Here is a 24,289-nt window from a genome sequence, read left to right on the forward strand (position 1 = left end):
TTCAGTGCGTCCAAGCTCCTGCGGATCCCGTCTATACCCCATGGTCCTTTTGGAGTTCCCAGCATCCTCTACGGACTAGGAGAAAAGGATTTACCGGTAGGTACTAAAATCCTATTTTTTCTCATTTCACTTCACCAACTAAAGGGCCCTACACATTCGGCGATGTTCCGCCATGGTGCTCGACGGGGGGGGGAGTGAAGTTTCTTCACTCCCCCTGTCACCCGGCTCCATAGCATTGCACGCTAATATGGACGAGATTGTCCATATTGGCCTGCATGCATAAGCTATGGGGCACCAACGATGAATGAGCGCGGGGCCGCGCATCGTTCATCGTTGGTGCCTACACACTGAACGATATGATACGAGAACGTTCATATCGTTCAGTGTTATCTTCCAGTGTGTAGGGCCCATTAGACTATTTTGTGCAAATCCATCACATAAAATTCAGATTTAAAAAATAATAATATATATATATATATATATATATATATATATATACATACATACAGTGCCTTGCTAAATTATTCATCCCCCTACCTATTTTGTTACATTGCAACCTGTAATTTAATTATTTTTTTTATACAGTGTATATACTGTATATATTCTGCAGCAGGTTACATTGGTTTCCACAGGGAAACATCGGGGTGTGGAGTGGATCTTTATCCAGAGGCACCAACAGGCTAAAGCTTTAGGCTGTCCAAGGATGCATCGGGGCCTCCTCTATAACCACGCCTCCAGGCACGGTGAGCACAGTTTCGAGTTGGTGCCTACAGCAGCAGGTCAATTAACAGGGGGGATGCACTGGACAGCCCTGGAAAGCTTTCTAAGAAGACTTCAAGGGCCACAGCGCTATGTCAGTGTGACATTCAGCGCTGCAGCTCAGTCACCTCCCATGTGGCGTCGCATACTCCCGTGGCCTGTTCCCGGATACGCTTTGGCTTTAGGCACACAGTCGCAGATGCTCTCCTGGTTCGTGTGGCTGCTACAGGTAGGAGGTAGAGGGTCCCCCAGGCAGGACCCACCATTAAATCGCATTCCACGGCGAGTCACGGCACTGGCGTGGACACTGTCACCGAGCAAGGACCCCACTAGACCATCGGGGCGTTTTGAGTACAGGTCGGGTGTATTAACACCCCATTTAATAAGGCTCACAGTACCCGGGGTGTAAGTCCAGCATAGGGGAATCGGCACTTGACCTGTAGCCCCTCCCCCGGCCCAGGGCGCCATCTACTGCAGATTTCCCACCCTGGAGCTGCCTCACACTCTCCCTCACTCCCTGACTGAGACGCTGGGCGCCATCTTCTAAGCATAGCTGCGGCTGGTCACAGTGACTGCAGGGCAAGATCTCCCTTGTAAAGCCGCCTGTACATCAGCGCTGTGACTTTACAAACACTTGAGTATTCTACATGTCTTTATACAGACAGCGTTAGTTAAGAAAGAGTGTACCTATTACAGGATATATTGTACGAGTATTCTGATATATACCTCTGGTCTAGGACTGTGCTGTGTTTTATATATATATATATATATATATATATATCTGTACATATACTAGTCCAGTGCAGTTTTATTGTCATAATAATTAATAATTATCTGCATTGCCATGTGACTGTGTGTGCCTGTATCTGCTGTGTGGTTTCACTTTCAGTGTTTCCCAGATATATCTATCACTATATTCTGTACCCTAAGGGACTAGGTGTGTTTGGGTCATATATATATATATATATATATATAGTGCGTCACAGTATTCACCAATTACATGTATTCTCCTGTGTACTCAGTCACATGATACCAGATTTATTCGCAAGTGTTGTGTACTGTGTCTACAGTCACATGCTAACGGATTTATTTGCAGGTATTGTACTTTGTCTGGCTTTATCGTACTAAATCGCTCTGTTGTTGCATTTGTGTACAATGTCTAAGAAGAAGGGTGGTAAGTCTGGATGCTCCTGCATTATGCAGAGCATGCGCCAAAGATTTAACAGAGGGGTAAGTTTTGTATGATGGTCTTTGTACTCTGTGTCATACATCTTCCAGTCAGTCCACAGCTCCTGTAACCAATCAGGAGCCACCCTGGGCTGCGTTCACAAACCTACTGGGTACTTTGGTGGAACGCCTTACGCCCCCTATGGGACCACCGGTGCCATTGCAGCCACAAATTGTCCCTATGGTTAATCCACCTTGGGCGGAAAATTTGTCTAACCAGTTGCAGCAATTAAATCAATCCTTGGTCAGACAAAAATCTACTCCAGGTCACTCCCGTGTCTCTGGCTCATGTAAGCGGACTGCTTCCTCCTCACAATCCACGAACCTCTCAGATTTCATCTGAGGAGGAGGGGTAGCATACTGTCCTGTCAGACACTGAATCAGGTGTTTCTGATGAGGATTCTGCATTGCAAATTGATGTTCCAGCCCTAGTGGTTGCTATTAAGCAAATCCTACAAATCACTGATGATGAGGAATCCACTACTGTTGCTAAGAAAACTGATATGTTTAAATGGCAGAAGGTGGTTAAAAATATATTACCCCATTCTGATCATTTGGTGGACATCAGGCAGGAGACCTGGTCTAATCCAGGGAAGAAATTCTCTTTGTCTAAACGGGCCTTGGCTCACTCTCTTCTCGCTGCAGAGTTATGTAACAAGTGGGAAAATTCACCGCCGGTGGATTCTCATGTCACCCGCCTAGTGGTGTCATCCACTCTGCCTGTCACCTCTGTCACTTCACTGAAGGAACTGACAGATAAGCGTGTGGAGGGATCCCTGAAAATCTATTTATTCCCTTACAGGTGCTGTACATAGACCCACTATTGCAGCCTCTTGGGCTGCAGAATGCATTGAAGCTTGGATTCAGGCATTAGAGGAAGAGCTGCCCGAGGATATATCTGACAATGCTAGACAATACCTGTCTCACATTACCACTGCCGCCTATTACATTCAGGAGGCGTCCTCTGAGGCAGGTGTGTTGACAGCCAAGGCGTCAACTATGTCTGTCCTGGCTCACCGTATTCTGTGGTTGAGGTCATGGATGGTGGACCTAGACTCTAAAAAGACCTTGGAGGTACTCCCCTTTAAGGGGGACATTTTGTTTGAAGAAGACCTAAATAAAATTGTGTCTTAATTGGCGGCTGATAAGACTGCCTTTCCGCCAAATACTAATCCTTCTGTACAGAAGGCTAAAGGTACCACTTTCGGCCTCAAGGGAAAGCAAAAGGTCAGGCATACCCGAGACAATCTCGTGCCCCCAAAACCGCTAAGCCCAAGGCAAAGCAGTCCCGTGCGGCCCGTCAGCCTGCTTCTAAACAAGACAAGCCTGCTGCATGACGGGGCGGGCCTCCCCCTGGGGGACCCCAGGGTGGGAGGCCAACTTCTGCAGTTCACCCAGGTCTGCTTAAAGACCACTTCAGACGCATGGGTGTGGGAAGTTGTCTCTCACGGGTACACAGTCTCCTTCAAAAGACGTTCCCCTCGCCCAGTTTTGCACCACGGTTATCCCTTCGGATCCGTTAAAGGGGGTAAGTCAGATCTGATCGTAGCAGCAAATTTGTGAGCAGTTGGGCAAAACCATGTGCACTGCAGGGTGGGCAGATATAACATGTGCAGAGAGAGTTAGATTTGGGTGTAGTGTGTTGAAACTGAAATCTAAATTGCAGTGTAAAAATAAAGCAGCCAGTATTTACTCTACACAGAAACAAAATAACTCACCCAAATCTAACTCTCTCTGCAAATGTTATATCTGCCCCCCCTACAGTGCACATGGTTTTGCCCAACTGCTAACAAATTTGCTGCTACGAAAGGGTCTGAATTACCCCCAAAGTCACAAGCTCTGCAAAAGGTTGTGAGTTCTCTGCTGAATACAGGAGTGGTAGTGCCGGTATCTCTGTCTCAGAGAGGCAGAGGTTACTACTCAACCCTGTTTCTAGTTCCGAAACCCAATGGGTCTTTCCGGCCTATACTCAACCTCAAATCACTGAACAAGTTTGTGAGAGTGTCCAAGTTCCATATGGAAACACTGCGCTCGATTTTACTGGCTATGGAACCTGGAGACTATATGGTATCCCTGGATATACAGGATGCATACCCGCATATACCTATTGCCATGTCGCATTAGCAGTATCTGTGGTTTGATATTGGCAACCTCCACTATCAGTTCCAGGCTCTGCCATTTGGACTGGTTACGGCTCCTCGGATCTTCAGGTCATAGCCGTAATGAAGGCCCATCTCCGTCGCCAGGGAGTCAGGATCCTGCCGTATCTGGACGACTTGCTGATTCTTGCAAACTCCCATGATGTCCTTCTCAGTCATCTGCAACTGATGGTAAACTTCCTACAAGCCCATCGGTGGCTCATCAGTTGGAAAAAATCTTCCCTGGTCCCAGCTCAGAGCATGGTGCACCTGGTGACACTCCTGAACACACACAGTCAGCAACTGTTTCTGTCTCCAGAAAAAGTCCTGGGACTTCAAGACAGGATAAGATGCTTCCTGACGCTCAATTTCATTCTCGCCCTCTGCAGAGGATAATCCTTTCCAAGTGGGATGGACTACCTGATCTCACATGATCACTTTGACTTTGGAGGTTCGTCTGTCGCTGACCTGGTGGCTACAGGACCAGCAATTGAGTAGGGGCCGTCCCTTCTGGATCCCCGACTGGGTCCTGCCGACAACAGACACCAGTCTGAAGGGATGGAGTGCGGTGTTGGGGCAACACTCTTTTCAGGGTCACTGGACCAAAGAGGAATCACTGCTCCCAATAAAAATTCTGGAGTTGTGGGTGGTGTTCAGTGCATTGACTCTCACCCTGCCTCTAGTACAGAACAGGCCGGTTCAAGTACGGTCAGACAACCCCACCACAGTGGCATACATAAACCATCAAGGCGGCACTCGAAGCCACATGGCTATGATGGAAGTGGCAAAAATCCTTTGTTGGGTGGAACGCCATCTGCCAGCAATATTGTCAGTGTTCATTCCGGGCGTCCTAAACTGGAAAGCGGACTTCCTCAGTCACCAGGACGTGCATGCCAAAGAGTGAAGTCTTCATCCAGAAGGCTTTCAACTCCTAGTGGACAAGTGGGGCCTACCAGATGTAGACCTGATGGTGTCTCGACACAATCACAAGGTTCCGGTCTTCAAGGACCAGGGATCCTCAAGCAGTGTTCGTTGATGCACTAGCAATTCCATGGAACTTTCGGCTGCCCTACGTGTTTCCTCCAGTGTCACTCCTGCCCAGGATCCTACGGAAGTTCAAACAAGAAGGAGAATTTCTACTTCTAGTTGCTCCAGCGTGGCCCAGACGGCATTGGTTCTCAGACCTGCAGGGTCTATTGACAGAGCGTCCTCTTCTACTTCCTCAACGCCCAGACCTACTCGTACAGGTCCCTTGTCTTTATCCGAACCTGGCCAGACTGGTTTTGACGGCATGGCTCTTGAAGCATCACTCGTGAGGGACAAAGGATTCTCTGAGGCGGTCATCCAATCTATGTTGAAAGCCCGCAAACCGGCATCTGCCTGGATTTATTACAGGGTCTGTAATTCTTACTTCAACTGGTGTGCTGATAAAAATTATGATGCATACAGATTCAGAACTTCCAGAATCCTTTGTCTGGCCTTCCTAAAGGTTCACATATCTGCCTTGTCGGTTTGGTTTCAGAGATAAATTGCGTCTATACCTAACGTTCATACATTCATATATCATGGTAGATGCTCAATCAGCTTAATGATATCATTCAGGTGCTCGAAAGGGAGGGGTATTTCTAAGCAAGAAAAAAAAGAGAGACATTGTTTCTCCTAGCATTCTGAATGATAACAGTACCAGATATAAATCCCACATAATATTAGAATTCAGAGATCTTAGTTACACATATTTGCGCAAATGTGTGAATAAGCCCCAAAGCCGCATCAAGGCATCTCTGTATATTTGGGGTCCCTAGCGCTATATCTAGGTACAGGGTGTGGCACCCTAAAATGCCAGCATAAGCCAGAAAGCCCAGGGCAGCATACCAGTGAAAAACTATAGTGTTAATAAATTAGTATTTAGGAAGCCGAAGCTATAGAGAAGGCGATGAAATGAAATGTAATTAAAATAGAGAAATAGTGTTAAAAAATTAATAAGTGAAAAGTATTAATAGAATGTAAAGGTATGCCACACTAAAGCCATCCAGCTCAGCCAGTCCAGAGGCACCACACCCCACACCTCCATTACCCCAATCTGGGTCTAATATTAACCAGCAAGGAGCCACATGATAATGGCTCCTTACTACAATATGTCTAAGCTAAGAGCTACCTACCTTGGAGCAACCCCATAATACCTTGGAGCAACCCCATTCACTCAGGGTGTCTTACGGATTCAGCCTTTCTATGTCCCTCCTGTGGCTCCATGAGATCTGTCTGTTGCCCTGAATGCCCTGCAAGAGTCTCCATTTGAACCTCTTGAGTCAGTGGACCTTAAGTGGCTCACAGCCAAGGTCTTGTTTTCACTGGCTATTGCCTCTGCTAGAAGGGTGTTGGACTTAGGCGCATTGTCCTGTCGTCCACTCGTTCTGATATTTCATTGTGACCGGGCAGTACTTAGAACTCGCCCAGGTTATTTTCCTAAGGTGGTGTCATCTTTTCACCTTAACCAAGAAATTGTGGTTCCGGCCTTTGGGCCTAATCCAGACCTGATCGTAGATGTGATCAGTCACACAGACATGCTGGGGGACACCCAGCACAGGGCTAGTCCGCCTCGCATGTCAGGCCCGTCGCACAAGTACAAAAGCATCGTACAGCAGCAGTGCTTTTGTACTTAAAGAGTAGCTCGCCACCAGCGCAGCTCCTGCGCACTGGCGGGGAGCTACTCGTCGCTGTGGGCGTTGCAGCGGCTGCATGTTACGTTATGCACCACCGCGGCCCACCCACCACACGATCCAGGCACACCTACGTTGCCCGGACCGTGCCCCTAAAACGGCGGCCAAACGCTGCCAGCCCGGCCCCTCCCACCCAGCGAACGCCTCTGCCTGTCATTCAGGCAAAGGCAATCGCAGGGCTAAGACAGCTGTCGGCTGTCTGGCATGCGCCGGCACCCAGCACCGATCAGGTCTGAATTAGGCCCTTTATCTCTTCTGATTTGTCCTCCAAAGAGCGGTCTTTGGATGTAGTAGGGGCTCTCCGTATATATGTGGAGAGGACTGCCTCTATCAGTAGGTCAGATTACCTTTATGTCTTGTTTGGTTTCACAAACTTGGCTGGCCTGCGAATAAGCAAACCTTGGCCAGATGGATTAGAATGGTGATTGCACAAGCTTATGCGCGGGCTGGACTCCCAGCTCCTGCTGCTCTTAAAGCCCATTCTACTCGGTCTGTTTGACCTTCTTGGGCGGCCCACCGTGGTGCGTCTGCAGAACAATGTGCAAGGCAGCTATGTGGTCCTCAGTGAACACGTTTATTAGGTTCTATGCCTTAGATACTTCCGCCTCCCAGGATGCTTCCTTTGGACGCCGGGTTCTCATTCCCGCTAAGGCTCGTCCCCTCCCTTGAGGAACTGCTTTAGGACATCCCCGATGTTTCCCTGTGGAAACCAATGTACCCTGCTGCAGAAAAGGAGAGTTATGGTAGACTTACCATTGTTAACTCTCTTTCTGCTAGGTACATTGGGTTCTACAGGGCGCCCACCTAGCTTCTATGGGTTTTTTATGGCATTAGCTGTTGGTCCCTTCTCCTGTTGTGAGAATGTGGTTCTATGTGACTAACACCTACCTTCTCTTTTATGTGCTCCTGCATTGGACTGGTTAACGAAACTGAGCTCACTGTGCCTGGAGGCGGGGTTATAGAGGAGGTCCCGATGCATCCTGGGACAACCTGAAGCTTTAGCATGTTGGTGCCTCTGGATCAAGATCCACTCTACACCCCGATGTTTCCCTGTGGAACCCAATGTACCTCGCACAAAGAGAGTTAACAATGATAAGTCTACCATAGCTCTCTCTCTCTCTCTCTCTCTATATATATATATATATATATATCACAGTGGGTAGTGTGTCAGGACCCACAAGGGACTCACCACAGCCAGGGTGTTTCTGGAGTGACAGCCGTGGGACTGCGGGCGGCTGCTGCTACTATTTGTGATGGCCCCCTCAGACCAAGTCTGTCTCAGACTTGTGACAGATGCTGGAGGGACTCGAGAGGCTGTGGGCACATCTGCTGGGTTGGCTCAGAGCTGCTGCTCCTCCTCGGCTCGGCACTGGGCAGTGGCAGTGAACAGTGGCGTGCGGTGAGGTCAGTGGCTAGTGAGGCACTACAGCCATAATGTCCGCCGAATCCTGCCGATGACCCCTAGCCAATGCCCGCTACTGCCTCTGAGCCGATACCCGCTGCCACCGCCAATGGCTTACAAACTCGCCCACAATCAACTGACCCAGCCCTCCGCCACTAATTTCTATCTCAGTCCGATGCCGCCAATGCCCGCTGCCTGCCTGCTCATCATACTTGTGATATATTATAAATTTTTATAGAAAAAAATGAGTGTTTGGGACTGGGAAGGGCGAGGGAGGAGAACATGAATGCAATTTTGTTGTCCAGGGCTTCCATTAACTTAATGGAGAAGGGTCTGAATGGGTTAAAAAAAAATGCGTGAGGTCCCCCCTCCTAAGTATAACCAGCCTCGGGCTCTTTTAGCCGGTCCTGGTTGTTTAAATACTGGGAAAAAAATTGGACAGGGGTTCCCTGTATTTAGACAACCAGCACCGGGCTCTTAGACCTAAAATACGGGGGACAAAAGATGTAGGGGTCCCCCGTATTTTTAAAACCAGCACCGGGCTCCACTAGCCAGAGAGATAATGCCACAGCCGGGGGACACTTTTATGTAGGTCCCTGCGGCCGTGGCATTACCCCCCCCAACTAGTCACCTCTGGCCGGGGTACCCTGGAGGAGTGGGGACCCCTTAAATCAAGGGGTCCCCCCCTCCAGGCACCCAAGGGCCAGGGGTGAAGCCCGAGGCTGTCCCCAACACCCCTGGGCGGTGGGTGCTGGGCTGATAGCCATGTGTGTAAAAAAAGAATATTGTTTTTTGTTGTGGAACTACAAGACCCAGCAAGCCTCCCCCGCTTGCTGGTACTTGGAGAACCTCAAGTACCAGCAGGCGGGGAAATAACGGGCTCGCTGGTACCTGTAGTTCTACAACAACAAAAAATACCCAAACAAAAACACAAACACACACACCGTGACAGTAAAATTTTATTAAAACACACTTACACACTCACACATACTTACCTACATCCCACGCCGGTCACGTCCAGTTGTCCAGTAGAATCCAATAGGAGTACCTGTAAAAATGAGAGAGAGATTACTTACCTACGTCCCAGGCCGATCACGTCCACTTGTCCAGTAGGATCCAAAGGGGTAGAGGCACCTGTAAAAATGAACATTATACTGACATATCCATACCTCCCAACATGACCCTCTCCAGGAGGGACACAATGCTCTGCTTCTGGACCTTTCTCTTAATTTATGATTGCCATCACCTGTGCTGAACAGGTCTGTGGATTACAAAGGTGTTTCAGCACAGGTGATGGGAATCATAAATTAATAGGGTACTCCAGGAGCAGAGCATTTTGTCCCTCCTAGATAGGGTCACGTTGGGAGGTATGCATATCCACAGGGGGGGGGGGGGGGGGGGGGGGGGGTTGGGGTGAGAGAAAGAGGAGAGAGAGAGACGCAAACTAACCTGCTGCTGCTGCTGGAGCCGGCGGAGGAGGACAGCCGCACTTACTGCACGGCCACCGCTGCTGCCTGAGTGTCAGGTGATCGGGAGCCGGGAGGACGGGGGAGAGCTGCACGCTCCGCAGGACCGCCGCTGCTGGTAAGGTGAGCGGGAGCCGAAGCGGGGGGGGGGGGGGGGAGCTGCACACACTGAAGGCCCACCGCTACTCCCAGCTATCATCAGCGCCGGGACCCGCCGCCTCCAGCGCCGCATGTGGGTGATTGGACAAGCGGATCCAGCCCTGGATCCGCTGTCCAATCACAGGTGCCTCGCTGACATGGGGGTGTTGTCCCTGTCAGCGAGGCACTTGGAACAGTGACGCTTTCCCTATGTTTTTTCATGGGCTTTTACAGCCCAGTGCTAGGCTCCGCCCCCCGCACTGTCCCCGTTCCCATTATTCACGGGAGGCACTGCTATCAGTGCCTCCCAAACTGCTTTAAAGCTAGAAAATTATTAGTATTCAATAAAGAAGATACTTATGACACAGAATATGTGTCATAAGTATCTTCTTTTTATTATTTTAATAATTAATCACAGGGGAGGCACTGCCTCCCCTGACTGCACGTCCCTGCCAGTGAAAGGAGACAGGGAAGGGGCTGGTGTACAGCGCAGTGTCATGAGCGGGACCAGACCAAGTGATAGAGTAAGGCGGGGGGCGGCGAGCAGAGTTTGGAGTGGCCTGCGGGTTAATTAGTTTAGTTAGTTGCAGTGTGAGCAGTATAAAAGTTAATAGATTTTGCGGACCCCTTCTTTGTGTCCCTGATCCACGGGGCCCTTCTGACCTTCGGGGCCCCATACAAGTGTCCCCTTTGTCCCCCTCTGTCGCCGGGACTGGTGTTATTCAATTAGAGCCCTTTTTTTCTTGCTCGTTACATTAATTGTTGACGGGCATTAACCTATAGAATCCGGGATAAGTTTACAGACTTATGTATTAACATGGTCGCAGCACCTGAAAACTATAATTTGGGGATTATTTTTCGAGTTTTCTCAGGCTCAATAAAAAATCCCAGTTAACTGCAGCATGCGGTCTGCCTTTGTGGCTAATTGAATTCTCCCCTAAAACTACCAAATTCATATCTTAAAAATACATCTAAAAATATATCTGTCTTTGAAGCACTTGTTGCACTTCCTCTAAATATGATAGGCATATATGGAATGATTCCAAAGCATTAGAAAGTCCCAATAAACATACTGTAGCGCTCATTCTAGCACCCTGTGTGTGTGTCACAATCCGTGCCGTTCCTCTTTCCTTCCTAGGGTGCCTGAGATACAGACCAGAGTGTGCTAGAAGCACCAAAGCAGAGATCAACACATCAGGCAAGAAAGAACTGCACAGGTTGTGAAAGGTGCCGGGTGCTAGAATGTACACCATACTGTAACAATAAAATACTGTATACACTGTTTTCAGTTGGAACATGTTATGTCTGAGAGAGAGAAGACAGAGGTGTCCAGCAATCACAGGACTGTTAATAACAGGAAGTTTATTCAGGATGGTAAATATCTAATTTTAAATCAGGGCATCATGAGAAAATGTATCAAGTGGTGATTACCTCTTTTTCTGCAGATTTGTAAAAAAAAAAAGAAGTTATCACTTTTTCTCCAAAACAAATTGAATGGGCATGAGTGGTGAAATCAGAGATTTCTTCAAAGGCGTCTTTGGTGTCTCTTAATTACGCCACAGGAAACTCAGGACGTCCACGCATGTGCAAAGGGCTACCTAGGAGCCGTTACATATTACATAAGCACTATATTGATGCAATATAGCCTGTCAGATCTCAGAAAAGTTGAGTTACTGTAACACCTGATCAATGCACAGAGAAAAGTGAGCTGTTAATATATCTCCTCATCAGTGCTTTGCCAAATTAGTTTGAATGAGTAGTAAATTGGGGACAGATAAAAATAGTTGAAAAGCTTAATATCTTTGGGGAAAATAAATAAATAAATAAATAAATATATATATATAGCCTGATGACAGTGCAGGGTATAAAGCACTGTAATGTTGCTGACCATATGCTGGAGTAAAGAGTTTTTTTGTCAAGTATCAGGAATGCCGCACCCTACGGAGGATGTACTGTATGTATGTAATGCAGTGTGGGGGCACCCGATCATGTAATACTGCTGGGGGGAGAGCCGGACTATTTCTCTATATATACTATATGTATATTCTGTATTAAGAATTAAATGATTAATGTTTAAATGATTGATATAGATGCTTCTATAGTAGGTAACTGTACAAACAGGCATGACATATTTTGCCCCTTGATCTGTCAGTATTATTGGTACAGTATTTATTTTGGGGGAGTAATTCACATGTAATAAAATTAGTTTGGACTCTATCCAGCATTACAGTATTGTGCACATGTATTTTAATGCATCAGTAACGTGTCTCCAGTATTGTTATCAAATGTCGGCAACTATAATTTCCACGTCTTGCAGAACTAGATGATCTCCTGAAGATTGCCTGCAATTTTCTGCTAATCACTACAGTGAATGAAATCCAGATTTACTGGTAAAAGCATTAGGGCAATCTACATAATGTGTAGATCAGTGACTGATGATGACTTCGATTGGTCTTCTTTATGGTGATTAGCCATAGTGTTATGTCAGTGTAATGCCATGATTTACATTATTGCAAAAATGGTACCGTATTTCCAGTGACCTTTTGCTGCTAAGCAGGTGGCTGCACACGCAGCACAGTCCCTATGGATACTGGTGCACTACAATTCCCACCAGCATCTGCTTGTTCAGAAAATGTTAGAAATGTTCATTTGTAAAGCTTGAATATATGGTCAACATTGCTACATATATGATGACTACAATTTCCCCGGGGACAAATGTTTAAAATCTGGGTCTGACGCTGGGACCAAACAGTTGGCAACCTTGGATTTGTTTATCTATTTACAATGTGGTTGAGAAACCATAAAATAATGTTTGTTTGTGCTCCACTGAAACATTATTTCATCATGATTACCTGTTTGTTATGGATATTTGTGATTTGTATCAATATACAGTTTAAGGTTACTTTCTCTGACGTCCTAGTGGATGCTGGGAACTCCGTAAGGACCATGGGGAATAGCGGCTCCGCAGGAGACTGGGCACAACTAAAGAAAGCTTTAGGACTACCTGGTGTGCACTGGCTCCTCCCTCTATGACCCTCCTCCAGACCTCAGTTAGAATTTTGTGCCCGGCCGAGCTGGATGCACACTAGGGGCTCTCCTGAGCTCTTAGAAAAGAAAGTTATATTTAGGTTTTTTATTTTCAGTGAGATCTGCTGGCAACAGACTCACTGCTACGAGGGACTTAGGGGAGAGAAGCGGACCTACCTGCTTGCAGCTAGCTTGGGCTTCTTAGGCTACTGGACACCATTAGCTCCAGAGGGATCGAACACAGGCCCAGCCTCGGTCGTCCGGTCCCGGAGCCGCGCCGCCGTCCCCCTTGCAAAGCCAGAAGCAAGAAGATGTTCCTGAAAATCGGCGGCAGAAGACTTCGGTCTTCATTAAGGTAGCGCACAGCACTGCAGCTGTGCGCCATTGCTCCCCATGCACACCACACACTCCGGTCACTGATGGGTGCAGGGCGCTGGGGGGGGGGGGCGCCCTGGGGCTGCAATAAGAGTACCTTACTGGCAAAACAACACATAATATAGTCATTAAGACTATATATGTGTAAAATCCCCTGCCATATATTCCATAAAAAAGCGGGAGAAGTCCGCCGGAAAAGGGGCGGGGCTATCTCCCTCAGCACACTGGCGCCATTTTCCCTCACAGCTCCGCTGGAAGGACGCTCCCCAGGCTCTCCCCTGCAGTTTCCAGACTCCATAGGGTAAAAAAGAGAGGGGGGGGGCACTAAATTTAGGCGCAATCTGTGTAATATCAGCAGCTATAGAGGAAAAATCACTGTGGGTAGTGTGAATCCCTATATATATAGCGCTCTGGTGTGTGCTGGCATACTCTCTCTCTGTCTCCTCAAAGGACTTTGTGGGGTCCTGTCCTCAGTCAGAGCATTCCCTGTGTGTGTGCGGTGTGTCGATACGGCTGTGTCGACATGTTTGATGAGGAGGCTTATGTGGAGGCGGAGCAGGTGCCGATAAATGTGATGTCACCCCCTGCGGGATCGACACCTGAGTGGATGGTTATGTGGAAGGAATTACGCGACAGTGTCAACTCCTTACATAAAAGGTTTGACGACATAGCAGATGTGGGACAGCCGGCTTCTCAGCACGTGCCTGCCCAGACGTCTCAAATGCCATCAGGGGCTCTAAAACGCCCGCTACCTCAGATGGCAGACACAGATGTAGACACGGATACCGACTCCAGTGTCGACGATGATGAGACTAGTGTACATTCCAATAGAGCCACCCGTTACATGATTACGACAATGAAAAATGTGTTGCATATTTCTGATATTACCCCAGGTACCACAAAGAAGGGTATTATGTTTGGGGAGAAAAAACTACCAGTGGTTTTTCCCCCTTCTGATGAATTAAATGAAGTGTGTGAAGAAGCGTGGGCTTCCCCCGATAAGAAACTGGTAATTTCTAAAAAGTTACTAATGGCGTACCCTTTCCCGCCAGAGGACAGGTCACGTTGGGAGACATCCCCTAGGGTGGATAAAGCGCTCACACGTCTGTCAAAGAAGGTGGCACTACCGTCTCCGGACACGACCGCCTTAAAGGAACCTGCAGATAGAAAGCCGGAGGCTATCCTGAAGTCTGTATATTCACACTCAGGCATTATACTGAGACCAGCTATTGCTTCTGCATGGATGTGCAGTGCTGCAGCTGCATGGTCAGATTCCCTGTCAGAAAACATTGATACCTTAGACAGGGACTCTATATTGCTAACCGTAGAGCACATTAAAGATGTAGTCTTATACATGAGAGATGCACAGAGGGATATTTGCAGGCTGGCATCTAAAATAAACGCAATGTCCATTTCTGCCAGGAGAGGATTGAGGACTCGGCAGTGGACAGGTGATGCTGATTCTAAAAGGCACATGGTAGTTTTTCCTTACAAGGGTGAGGAGTTGTTTGGGGATGGTCTCTCGGACCTCGTTTCCACAGCTACAGCTGGGAAATCAGCATTTTTACCCCATGTTCCCTCACAGCCAAAGAAAGCACCGTATTATCAGGTACAGTCCTTTCGACCCCAGAAAGGTAAGCGGGTTAAAGGCGCGTCCTTTCTGCCCAGAGGCAGAGGTAGGGGGAAAAAGCTGCAACATACAGCCAGTTCCCAGGAACAAAAGTCCTCCCCCGCTTCCTCTAAGTCCACCGCATGACGCTGGGGCTCCACAGGCGGAGCCAGGTACGGTGGGGGCCCGTCTCAAGAACTTCAGCGACCAGTGGGCTCGCTCACGGGTGGATCCCTGGATTCTACAAGTAGTATCTCAGGGGTACAAGCTGGAATTCGAGACGTCTCCCCCTCGCCGTTTCCTCAAATCTGCCTTGCCGACGGCTCCCTCGGACAGGGAGGCAGTGCTGGAGGCAATTCACAAGCTGTATTCACAGCAGGTGATAGTCAAGGTACCCCTCCTTCAACAGGGACGGGGTTACTATTCCACAATGTTTGTGGTACCGAAACCGGACTGTTCGGTGAGACCCATCTTAAATTTGAAATCCTTGAACACTTATATACGAAGGTTCAAGTTCAAAATGGAATCGCTCAGGGCGGTTATTGCAAGCCTGGACGAAGGGGATTTCATGGTATCACTGGACATCAAGGATGCTTACCTGCATGTCCCCATTTACCCCCCTCACCAGGAGTACCTCAGATTTGTGGTACAGGACTGTCATTACCAATTCCAGACGTTGCCGTTTGGTCTGTCCACGGCACCGAGGGTATTTACCAAGGTAATGGCAGAGATGATGATACTCCTTCGAAAAAAGGGAGTTATAATTATCCCGTACTTGGACGATCTCCTTATAAAGGCGAGGTCCAGGGAACAGTTGTTGATCGGAGTAGCACTAGCTCGGGCAGTGCTACAACAGCACGGCTGGATCCTGAACATTCCGAAGTCGCAGCTGGTTCCTACAACGCGTCTACTGTTCCTGGGGATGGTTCTCGACACAGAACAGAAAAAAGTTTTCTCCCGGAGGAGAAGGCCAAGGAGTTGTCATCTCTAGTCAGAGACCTCCTAAAACCAAAACAGGTGTCGGTGCACCACTGCACGCGAGTCCTGGGAAAGATGGTGGCTTCTTACGAAGCAATTCCATTCGGAAGGTTCCATGCAAGGATCTTTCAGTGGGATCTGTTGGACAAGTGGTCCGGATCGCATCTTCAGATGCATCGGCTGATAACCCTGTCTCCAAGGACCAGGGTGTCGCTGTTGTGGTGGCTGCAGAGTGCTCATCTTCTAGAGGGCCGCAGATTCGGCATACAGGACTGGGTCCTGGTGACCACGGATGCCAGCCTTCGAGGTTGGGGGGCAGTCACACAGGGAAGAAACTTCCAAGGACTATGGACAAGTCAGGAGACTTCCCTACACATAAATATTCTGGAAAAAAAGGGCCATTTACAATGCCCTAAGTCAGGCAAGACCCCTGCTTCAACACCAGCCGGTGCTGATCCAGTCAGACAACATCACGGCGGTCGCTCATGTAAACCGACAGGGCGGCACAAGAAGCAGGAGGGCGATGGCAGAAGCCACAAGGATTCTCCGATGGGCGGAAAATCATGTGTTAGCACTGTCAGCAGTGTTCATTCCCAGAGTGGACAACTGGGAAGCAGACTTTCTCAGCAGACACGACCTCCACCCGGGAGAGTGGGGACTTCATCCAGAAGTCTTCCAAATGGTTGTACACTGGTGGGAAAGGCCACAGGTGGACATGATGGCGTCCCGCCTCAACAAAAAGCTAAAAAGATATTGCGCCAGGTCAAGGGACCCTCAGGCGATAGCTTTGGACGCTCTGGTAACACCGTGGGTGTACCAGTCGGTGTATGTGTTCCCTCCTCTGCCTCTCATACCCAAGGTACTGAGAATAATAAGAAGGAGAGGAGTAAGAACTATACTCATTGTTCCGGATTGGCCAAGAAGAGCTTGGTACCCAGAACTTCAAGAAATGATCTCAGAGGACCCATGGCCTCTGCCTCTCAGACCGGACCTGCTGCAGCAGGGGCCCTGTCTGTTCCAAGACTTACCGCGGCTGCGTTTGTCGGCATGGCGGTTGAACGCCGGATCCTGAAGGAAAAGGGCATTCCGGAGGAAGTTATCCCTACGCTAATTAAAGCTAGGAAAGAAGTGACCGCAAACCATTATCACTGCATATAGCGGAAATATGTTGCGTGGTGTGAGGCCAGGAAGGCCCCAACGGAGGAATTTCAGCTAGGTCGATTTCTGCACTTCCTACAGTCAGGGGTGACTATGGGCCTAAAATTGGGTTCCATTAAGGTCCAGATTTCGGCTCTATCGATTTTCTTCCAAAGAGAACTGGCTTCACTACCTGAAGTTCAGACATTTGTTAAGGGAGTGCTGCATATTCAGCCCCCTTTTGTGCCCCCAGTGGCACCTTGGGATCTCAACGTGGTGTTGGATTTCCTAAAGTCGCATTGGTTTGAACCACTTAAAACCGTGGAACTAAAATATCTCACGTGGAAAGTGGTCATGCTGTTGGCGTTGGCTTCGGCCAGGCGTGTGTCAGAATTGGCGGCTTTGTCATGTAAAAGCCCTTATCTGATTTTTCATATCGATAGGGCAGAATTGAGGACTCGTACCCAATTTCTCCCAAAGGTGGTTTCAGCGTTTCATTTGAACCAGCCTATTGTGGTGCCTGCGGCTACTCGTGACTTGGAGGACTCCAAGTTGCTGGACGTAGTCCGGGCCCTAAAAATCTATGTTTCCAGGACAGCTGGAGTCAGAAAAACTGACTCGCTATTTATCCTGCATGCGCCCAACAAGTTGGGTGCACCTGCTTCCAAGCAGACTATTGCTCGCTGGATCTGTAGCACGATTCAGCTTGCACATTCTGCGGCTGGACTGCCGCATCCTAAATCTGTGAAAGCCCATTCCACGAGGAAGGTGGGCTCTTCTTGGGCGGCTGCCCGAGGGGTCTCGGCTTTACAACTTTGCCGAGCGGCTACTTGGTCGGGGTCAAACACGTTTGCTAAATTCTACAAGTTTGATACCCTGGCTGAGGAGGACCTAGAGTTCGCTCATTCGGTGCTGCAGAGTCATCCGCACTCTCCCGCCCGTTTGGGAACTTTGGTATAATCCCCATGGTCCTTACGGAGTTCCCAGCATCCACTAGGACGTCAGAGAAAATAAGATTTTACTCACCGGTAAATCTATTTCTCGTAGTCCGTAGTGGATGTTGGGCGCCCGTCCCAAGTGCAGATTGTCTGCAATACTTGTATATAGTTATGTTGAGCCATCTGTTGAGAGGCTCAGTTATATTTCATACTGTTAACTGGGTATAGTATCACGAGTTATACGGTGTGATTGGTGTGGCTGGTATGAGTCTTACCCGGGATTCAAAATCCTTCCTTATTGTGTCAGCTCTTCCGGGCACAGTATCCTAACTGAGGCTTGGAGGAGGGTCATAGAGGGAGGAGCCAGTGCACACCAGGTAGTCCTAAAGCTTTCTTTAGTTGTGCCCAGTCTCCTGCGGAGCCGCTATTCCCCATGGTCCTTACGGAGTTCCCAGCATCCACTACGGACTACGAGAAATAGATTTACCGGTGAGTAAAATCTTATTTTTTATATTTTAGGATCACACGATTCATTCAGCTTTTGGGTTGATGAAAAATCTCCAGTTGCACCAGACCAGGCAACATCAATCAAGCGTTTAGCTAAGATCTCATTGGTGAAAAAGCTGATGAAGAAATGGTCTGTGACTCAGAATCTAACGTTTAAGGAACAGTTGGAGTCTGGTATTCGCTATTTTGACCTTCGTGTATCTTCAAAGCCCGAGGAGGCTGGAAGGGAGATTTATTTCATACATGGCTTATACGGAATAAAAGTGTGGGATGGACTAATGGAGATAAATACTTTTCTATCAAATCACAGCAAAGAAGTTGTTTTGTTGGACTTTAACCACTTTTACGCAATGGAATATGACCATCACTTATATCATGTAAATAAGATGCATGACGTATTTGGAAGTAAACTTTGCACAACTGATTGTGTTGAAAACATCACATTACAGTACCTATGGGAAAAGAAGTTTCAGGTATACACTCTCAGAATTTATAAAAAATAATTGTCAAACTTAATACCTCAGTAACTGATATACATTGTTGATAAAAGTTGGTGGCTTTTTTAACTATAATTATTTCAAAATATGAATAATTTTATATACTTTTAGGGAGGTAATTAATTAGCCGCGATAACGCGATACGCAATCGCGGCTAATGTTATCGCACTTATTTCCCAATTAATCATGTTATAGCAACCTGCGCGCTCCCTTTATTGCACCTATCCTATTTCAAATCGGTGATAACAGCAATCCCGCAATAATTCTATCCGGAAAAAGTGGGGAAATGTGCCTGTACCCCCAAAAATGACAAATTAATATCGGAAAACATTATATAAGTCTATTTATGGCCATAATATAACTAATTAGTGCTGTTAAATTGGGTCAAATGGCTGTTATATACATTTTTTTTTAAAATGCTGAAAAATGATAGCAAGCTATTGTTTTCTGCAAAATAAATGCTCTCATTAAATTTGAGGTACATACAAACAGGTATAAGTATATATTTGGGTCATTTTAGGGGACTTAAAAAAAAAAGTGGAAAGGGGCTGATTACTCCCATCTTCAAACCTTGTCCCACTCATAAATGACCCCAATACACCTGTCCCATACCTTGTATCCCAATTTCCATCACTTGCATTTTTTTTTCTCAAAAAATGACATGTCATTATTGGCTAATTAAAAATAATAAAAACTTTGAAGTGCCTAATTAGTCATTCAGGGAGGTGTCCCAGGGGTTCTGAACCAAATCCCGACATTTTTAGCTTAAAATAGGGATTTGCACTACTTATCCCAGCAATATTGCGGCAAATTGGATACCCCCTTAGAGTGCTGTCTTTATTATTATTATTATTATTATTATTATTATCATTATGTATTATTATTAGATTATTGGTCTGTGGGTACACTATTGTGTATTGGAATAATTATCACACTGTGCAAGTAACGTAGCTTAGTTGTGTCTTAATGATTGGGTTTTATATTAACCCTTCAACATACTTCCTTTTCTTCCCAATACCTGGTCCATTGGCCTGTGACTGAGCACAATCCTTACATTATGGATCTTTTTCAGAGATGGACACAAATTGTGTCTAAACGCAAACGTAATATGTACCTGGGAAAAAATAGCATTTTACTACCTATGCAGAGTTAGTCGCAGACAGTAAATGCAAATGTGCCTCCCTCCCTTCCCCTGCATGTAACTCTAGCAGGTGTGCCAGGAATATGACAGGAGTTGTGGATTTTACTGTGACCACAAAAGATGCTCAGAAAAACACTACCCGGTTCATAGACCATCAATACAATACATTGCTGGAAAGTGCAGATGATTAGTACCCAAATCACTTGTAATTCACACTAACAAACGTATCAGCAGCCTTCCCCTTCCCAAACAGAGTAGGAAACATACTGTACTTTATTTAAAAACAAAACAAGTATTCATGGCGTGTCTTACCCACATTTGGCAAATCAGACGGTCCTGATGGGCATCATTATCAGCTCGCAACTCGCACCAGGATTTGAGTAACTGCAGGTCATATCCCTCCAAATGTTTACATCTGCACCTGTTAGGTGTCCATCTTGGATGCATTTGCAATATGACACGTTATTACTGTGCTGAACGAATCTACATGCCCCCTCCAATTCCCGTCCTGGCCCCCTACCAGTGATGTGCGGTGAGGTCAATGGCTGGGAAGGCATTGGCTTCTCCAGTACATCCCCAGCAGAACACAAACCTCAGCTCACTTTTAGGAACAGCAGATACATTAGAGTACATGTGGGGTGGGCTGGTACTGCAGCCATTGTGTATATACTGTGATTACAGGATAGACCCCAGACAGCAGCCAGAGCCGGCTCCAAGCCTACTAGCACCCTGAGCGAGATCTTTTGAGGCGCCCTCCGCTCTCCCCAATGTGCGTGCTGAAGACGCGCGCACTCCTAGGAAAGTGGGCATGGCCTCGCAACTATATATTATGTTATCAACTTGTAAATATACTGTGTTATCACCCCTCCTACACACATAATTGGCAGCCTTACACATAATGCCCCCAGTATAGTGTCAGTTATGCGTAATGCCCCCAGTATAGTGCCAGTTACATGTGATGCCCACAAGTAGTGCCAGTTACCAGTAATGCCCCCAGTATAGTGCCATTTACATGTTATGCCCCAGTATAGTGCCAGTTACTCGTAATACCCCCAGTATAGTGCCAGTTACACGTAATGCCCCAGTATAGTGCCAGTTACATGTAATGACCCCTGTAGTGCCAGTTACACAAAATGCCCCCTGTAGTGGCAGTTACACAAAATGTCCACTGTTGTGCCAGTTACACAAAATGCCCCTGTCTCAGATGTGAGGGTGAGCTACCCCCCTGCCCACACTACTTCCAGTCACTTTCCACCCCCCAGCCCCTCTCACCTCGGTCCTGTGTAGAGCCGCTGGTGGGAGAGTGCAGCAGGCGCCAGTGTAGCTGCTGAGGCTGCTGCCTGAGAGGACGAGGAGGAGGGAAGTGCCAGCCGCCACTGCTGCACTCTGCACTTCCAGCTCTGGGCTTTCTGACTCTGCCGCCACACGGATTAGCTGCTGCCGCTGCACTTGGTGCCCCCCCATCCCCTGGGCTGTAAACTGCGGGGCAACAGAGGAGATAGCCAGGTGTGGATAGCTCCTGTGATGCTCTCACCACCAGCAGCAGGTGAGGAGTTAGGGGGGAATGAAGAGAAGGGAGCTGATTGTAATCACTGGCAGCTTTTAATCCTTTGTCCCGCCGCCACGTGTGGGTGATTGGACAAGTGGATCCAGCACTGGATCCACTGTCCAATTACATCTGCCTCGCTGACAAAGGCGTGTTGTGATGTGCTCTGAAAGCCTGTCCCTGTCAACGAGGCACTTATACTAGTGCCGCTTTCTTGACCTTTTTTAATGGGCTTTTACAGAGCACTGCTTGCCCCCTCCCCCCACACCTTTCAATCACCATTCCCATTGTCTGCGGGAGGCACTGCTATCGGTTGGGAGAGACTGTGATCACCGTTGCTCTGCTGGTGATCACTGAACAGATGCGTGCGTTACAGTGCAGGGAGGTGGGCCAGTAGCTGCCCAGCTGCTCAGGGAGTGACCCTGCCCCCTGCACCAAAGGCCCTGCCCCGTTTTCGGATGTGCCAGGTCCCGATCGAGTACCTTTTAAAGTTGGGAGGTATGTGTACATGCACACACTTACAGTAGCACAGAAATATTGAAGGATCAAGGTAATTTCTTCCATGCAGCAGAAGGGAGAATGCAGTTTAAGTCAATACAGTGCTAGGGACACAGAGCAGAGGTGTAACTAGGTGCAATGGTACCCGGAGCAAGGGTATGTTTTGGCACCCCCTTCCCTGTCCTGAATTGGGGGCATGTTAAATTTGAAAAGAAAAAATATAAAAAAATTCTAAATTAGTGACAGGTCTGGTTCTAGATCTTGTGGAGCTCATTTTCCGTTGGGCACCCCACATGCATAAAATAGGGACAGTGCAACAAAAAAATATAATGATGTGGCTTAATGAGGAAAGGGCATGGCCACAGAATAATACCAATTCAGATTACACTGCACAGTAGTGCCCGTTATTCACATTACACCACAGTAGAACCACTTATACATGTTTCACAACACAGTAGAACTGCTTGTACACGTTACACAATACAGTAGAGCCGCGTATACACATTACACCACAGTAGAGCCACTTATAAATGTTACACCATAGTAGAGCCGCTTATACACATTGCACCACAGTAGAGCCGTTTTTTCACGTTACACAACAGTAGAGCCACTTATACAGGTTATGCCACAGTAAAGCCGCTTATACATGTTACTCTACAGCTTCTTATGCAGTAAGAGGTGCTGCAGCAGTAGCTGGGGCAGAGAGGAGGATCCATCAAAAATGTAGAGAGAGGCGCTGCAGTAGCCGGGGCAGAGTGAGGTGCTGCAGCAGCCAGGGCAGAAAGATGTGCTGCAGCAGCCAGGACAAAGAGTGGTGTAGCAGGACAGACGTAACCCTGCTGCACAGCTACAAGCAGACAGTGGGACATATAAAAGGACGGCAGAGCTCTGATATGTGCCGGCTGTCAGTGTCTCCTACTTTCACCTCTGTCCTGCCCTGTTCCTTACCTAGTCTCTGAGTCCGAGTCAGTGTGCAACCCTCTGCTTCTCCTCCTGTACACTGGCCTGCGGTATAGCGGGTGGGGGGGGGGGGGGGGGGAGTATAGGGCAGGCAGCAGCGCTCCCTCTAACTTTTCCACCGGAGCCACCCTCGCTACACCCCTGCAGCAGAGACACGGTTCTGACATGGCCCCCAGCCTGCTTCTGCTTCACCTTCTCCAATCCTACTGCTGGTCTTCACTTTCCATAGTTGCAACTCACATGCAGTTTTTCCTCCAGCCACATTATTGGCTATAGCTATACAGTAACTGACACTGCAAGTAGAGCTATATAGATTATGTTTCATTCTAAACAGTGACTGGTGATTTGATGGGAAAATCTGGCCTTTGGTAGGGAAGCTGGGCTACAGATGCCATCACGTGGTACGGATTGGAGGAACTGACTCGTCGTGGATATAACACTATTTGACATTTTTATATCTATATTAAATCTAATCATCTATGTTTTTTATTTTGTATTTCATTGTATTTATTACCAATTGGTGACAAGTAAAATAACAGATGAGAAGGAAAACAGATTTTGAAAGTAAATATTTCAGGATGTACTTGCAATAAATAAACGCACAGTTTGTGGCTGCCACTTCAACATTGGAGGGCCAGAGGAGAAATAGGGAAAGCTCTACAAAAGTGAAAGTCTCCCATAATGAAACTCATATAATTATGTTTCTCACCTACATCCCCCCTAGTTGTGTTTCTCACCTACATCCCCCCTAGTTGTGTTTCTCACCTACATCCCCCCTAGTTGTGTTTCTCACCTACATCCCCCCTAGTTGTGTTTCTCACCTACATTCCCCCTAGTTGTGTTTCTCACCTACATCCCCCCTAGTTGTGTTTCTCACCTACATCCCCCCTAGTTGTGTTTCTCACCTACATCCCCCCTAGTTGTGTTTCTCACCTACATCCCCCCTAGTTGTGTTTCTCACCTACATCCCCCCTAGTTGTGTTTCTCACCTACATCCCCCCTAGTTGTGTTTCTCACCTACATCCCCCCTAGTTGTGTTTCTCACCTACATTCCCCCTAGTTGTGTTTCTCACCTACATCCCCCCTAGTTGTGTTTCTCACCTACATCCCCCCTAGTTGTTTTTCTCACCTACATCCCCCCTAGTTGTGTTTCTCACCTACATCCCCCCTAGTTGTGTTTCTCACCTACATCCCCCCTAGTTGTGTTTCTCACCTACATTCCCCCTAGT

The 24,289-nt window shown here is 47.6% G+C and overlaps 2 protein-coding genes across 3 annotated transcripts in view; one reads left to right on the forward strand and one right to left on the reverse strand.

The window, feature by feature from the left end:
• The window catches only part of PLCXD2 (phosphatidylinositol specific phospholipase C X domain containing 2), a 187,244-nt gene that overhangs the window by 94,251 nt on the left and 68,704 nt on the right, over positions 1-24,289 (forward strand). For both annotated transcript variants that reach the window (XM_063954787.1, XM_063954785.1), the window contains exon 2: positions 18,431-18,891. In XM_063954787.1, the coding sequence (XP_063810857.1) occupies positions 18,431-18,891 (461 nt within the window). The remainder of the gene's footprint in view (positions 1-18,430; positions 18,892-24,289) is intronic.
• NECTIN3 (nectin cell adhesion molecule 3) overlaps positions 1-24,289 on the reverse strand; it is a 408,487-nt gene that overhangs the window by 89,129 nt on the left and 295,069 nt on the right. The gene's annotated exons all lie outside the window — the stretch shown is intronic.

The sequence above is a fragment of the Pseudophryne corroboree genome, chromosome 2 (assembly GCF_028390025.1).
Source record: "Pseudophryne corroboree isolate aPseCor3 chromosome 2, aPseCor3.hap2, whole genome shotgun sequence".
NCBI lineage: Eukaryota > Metazoa > Chordata > Amphibia > Anura > Myobatrachidae > Pseudophryne > Pseudophryne corroboree.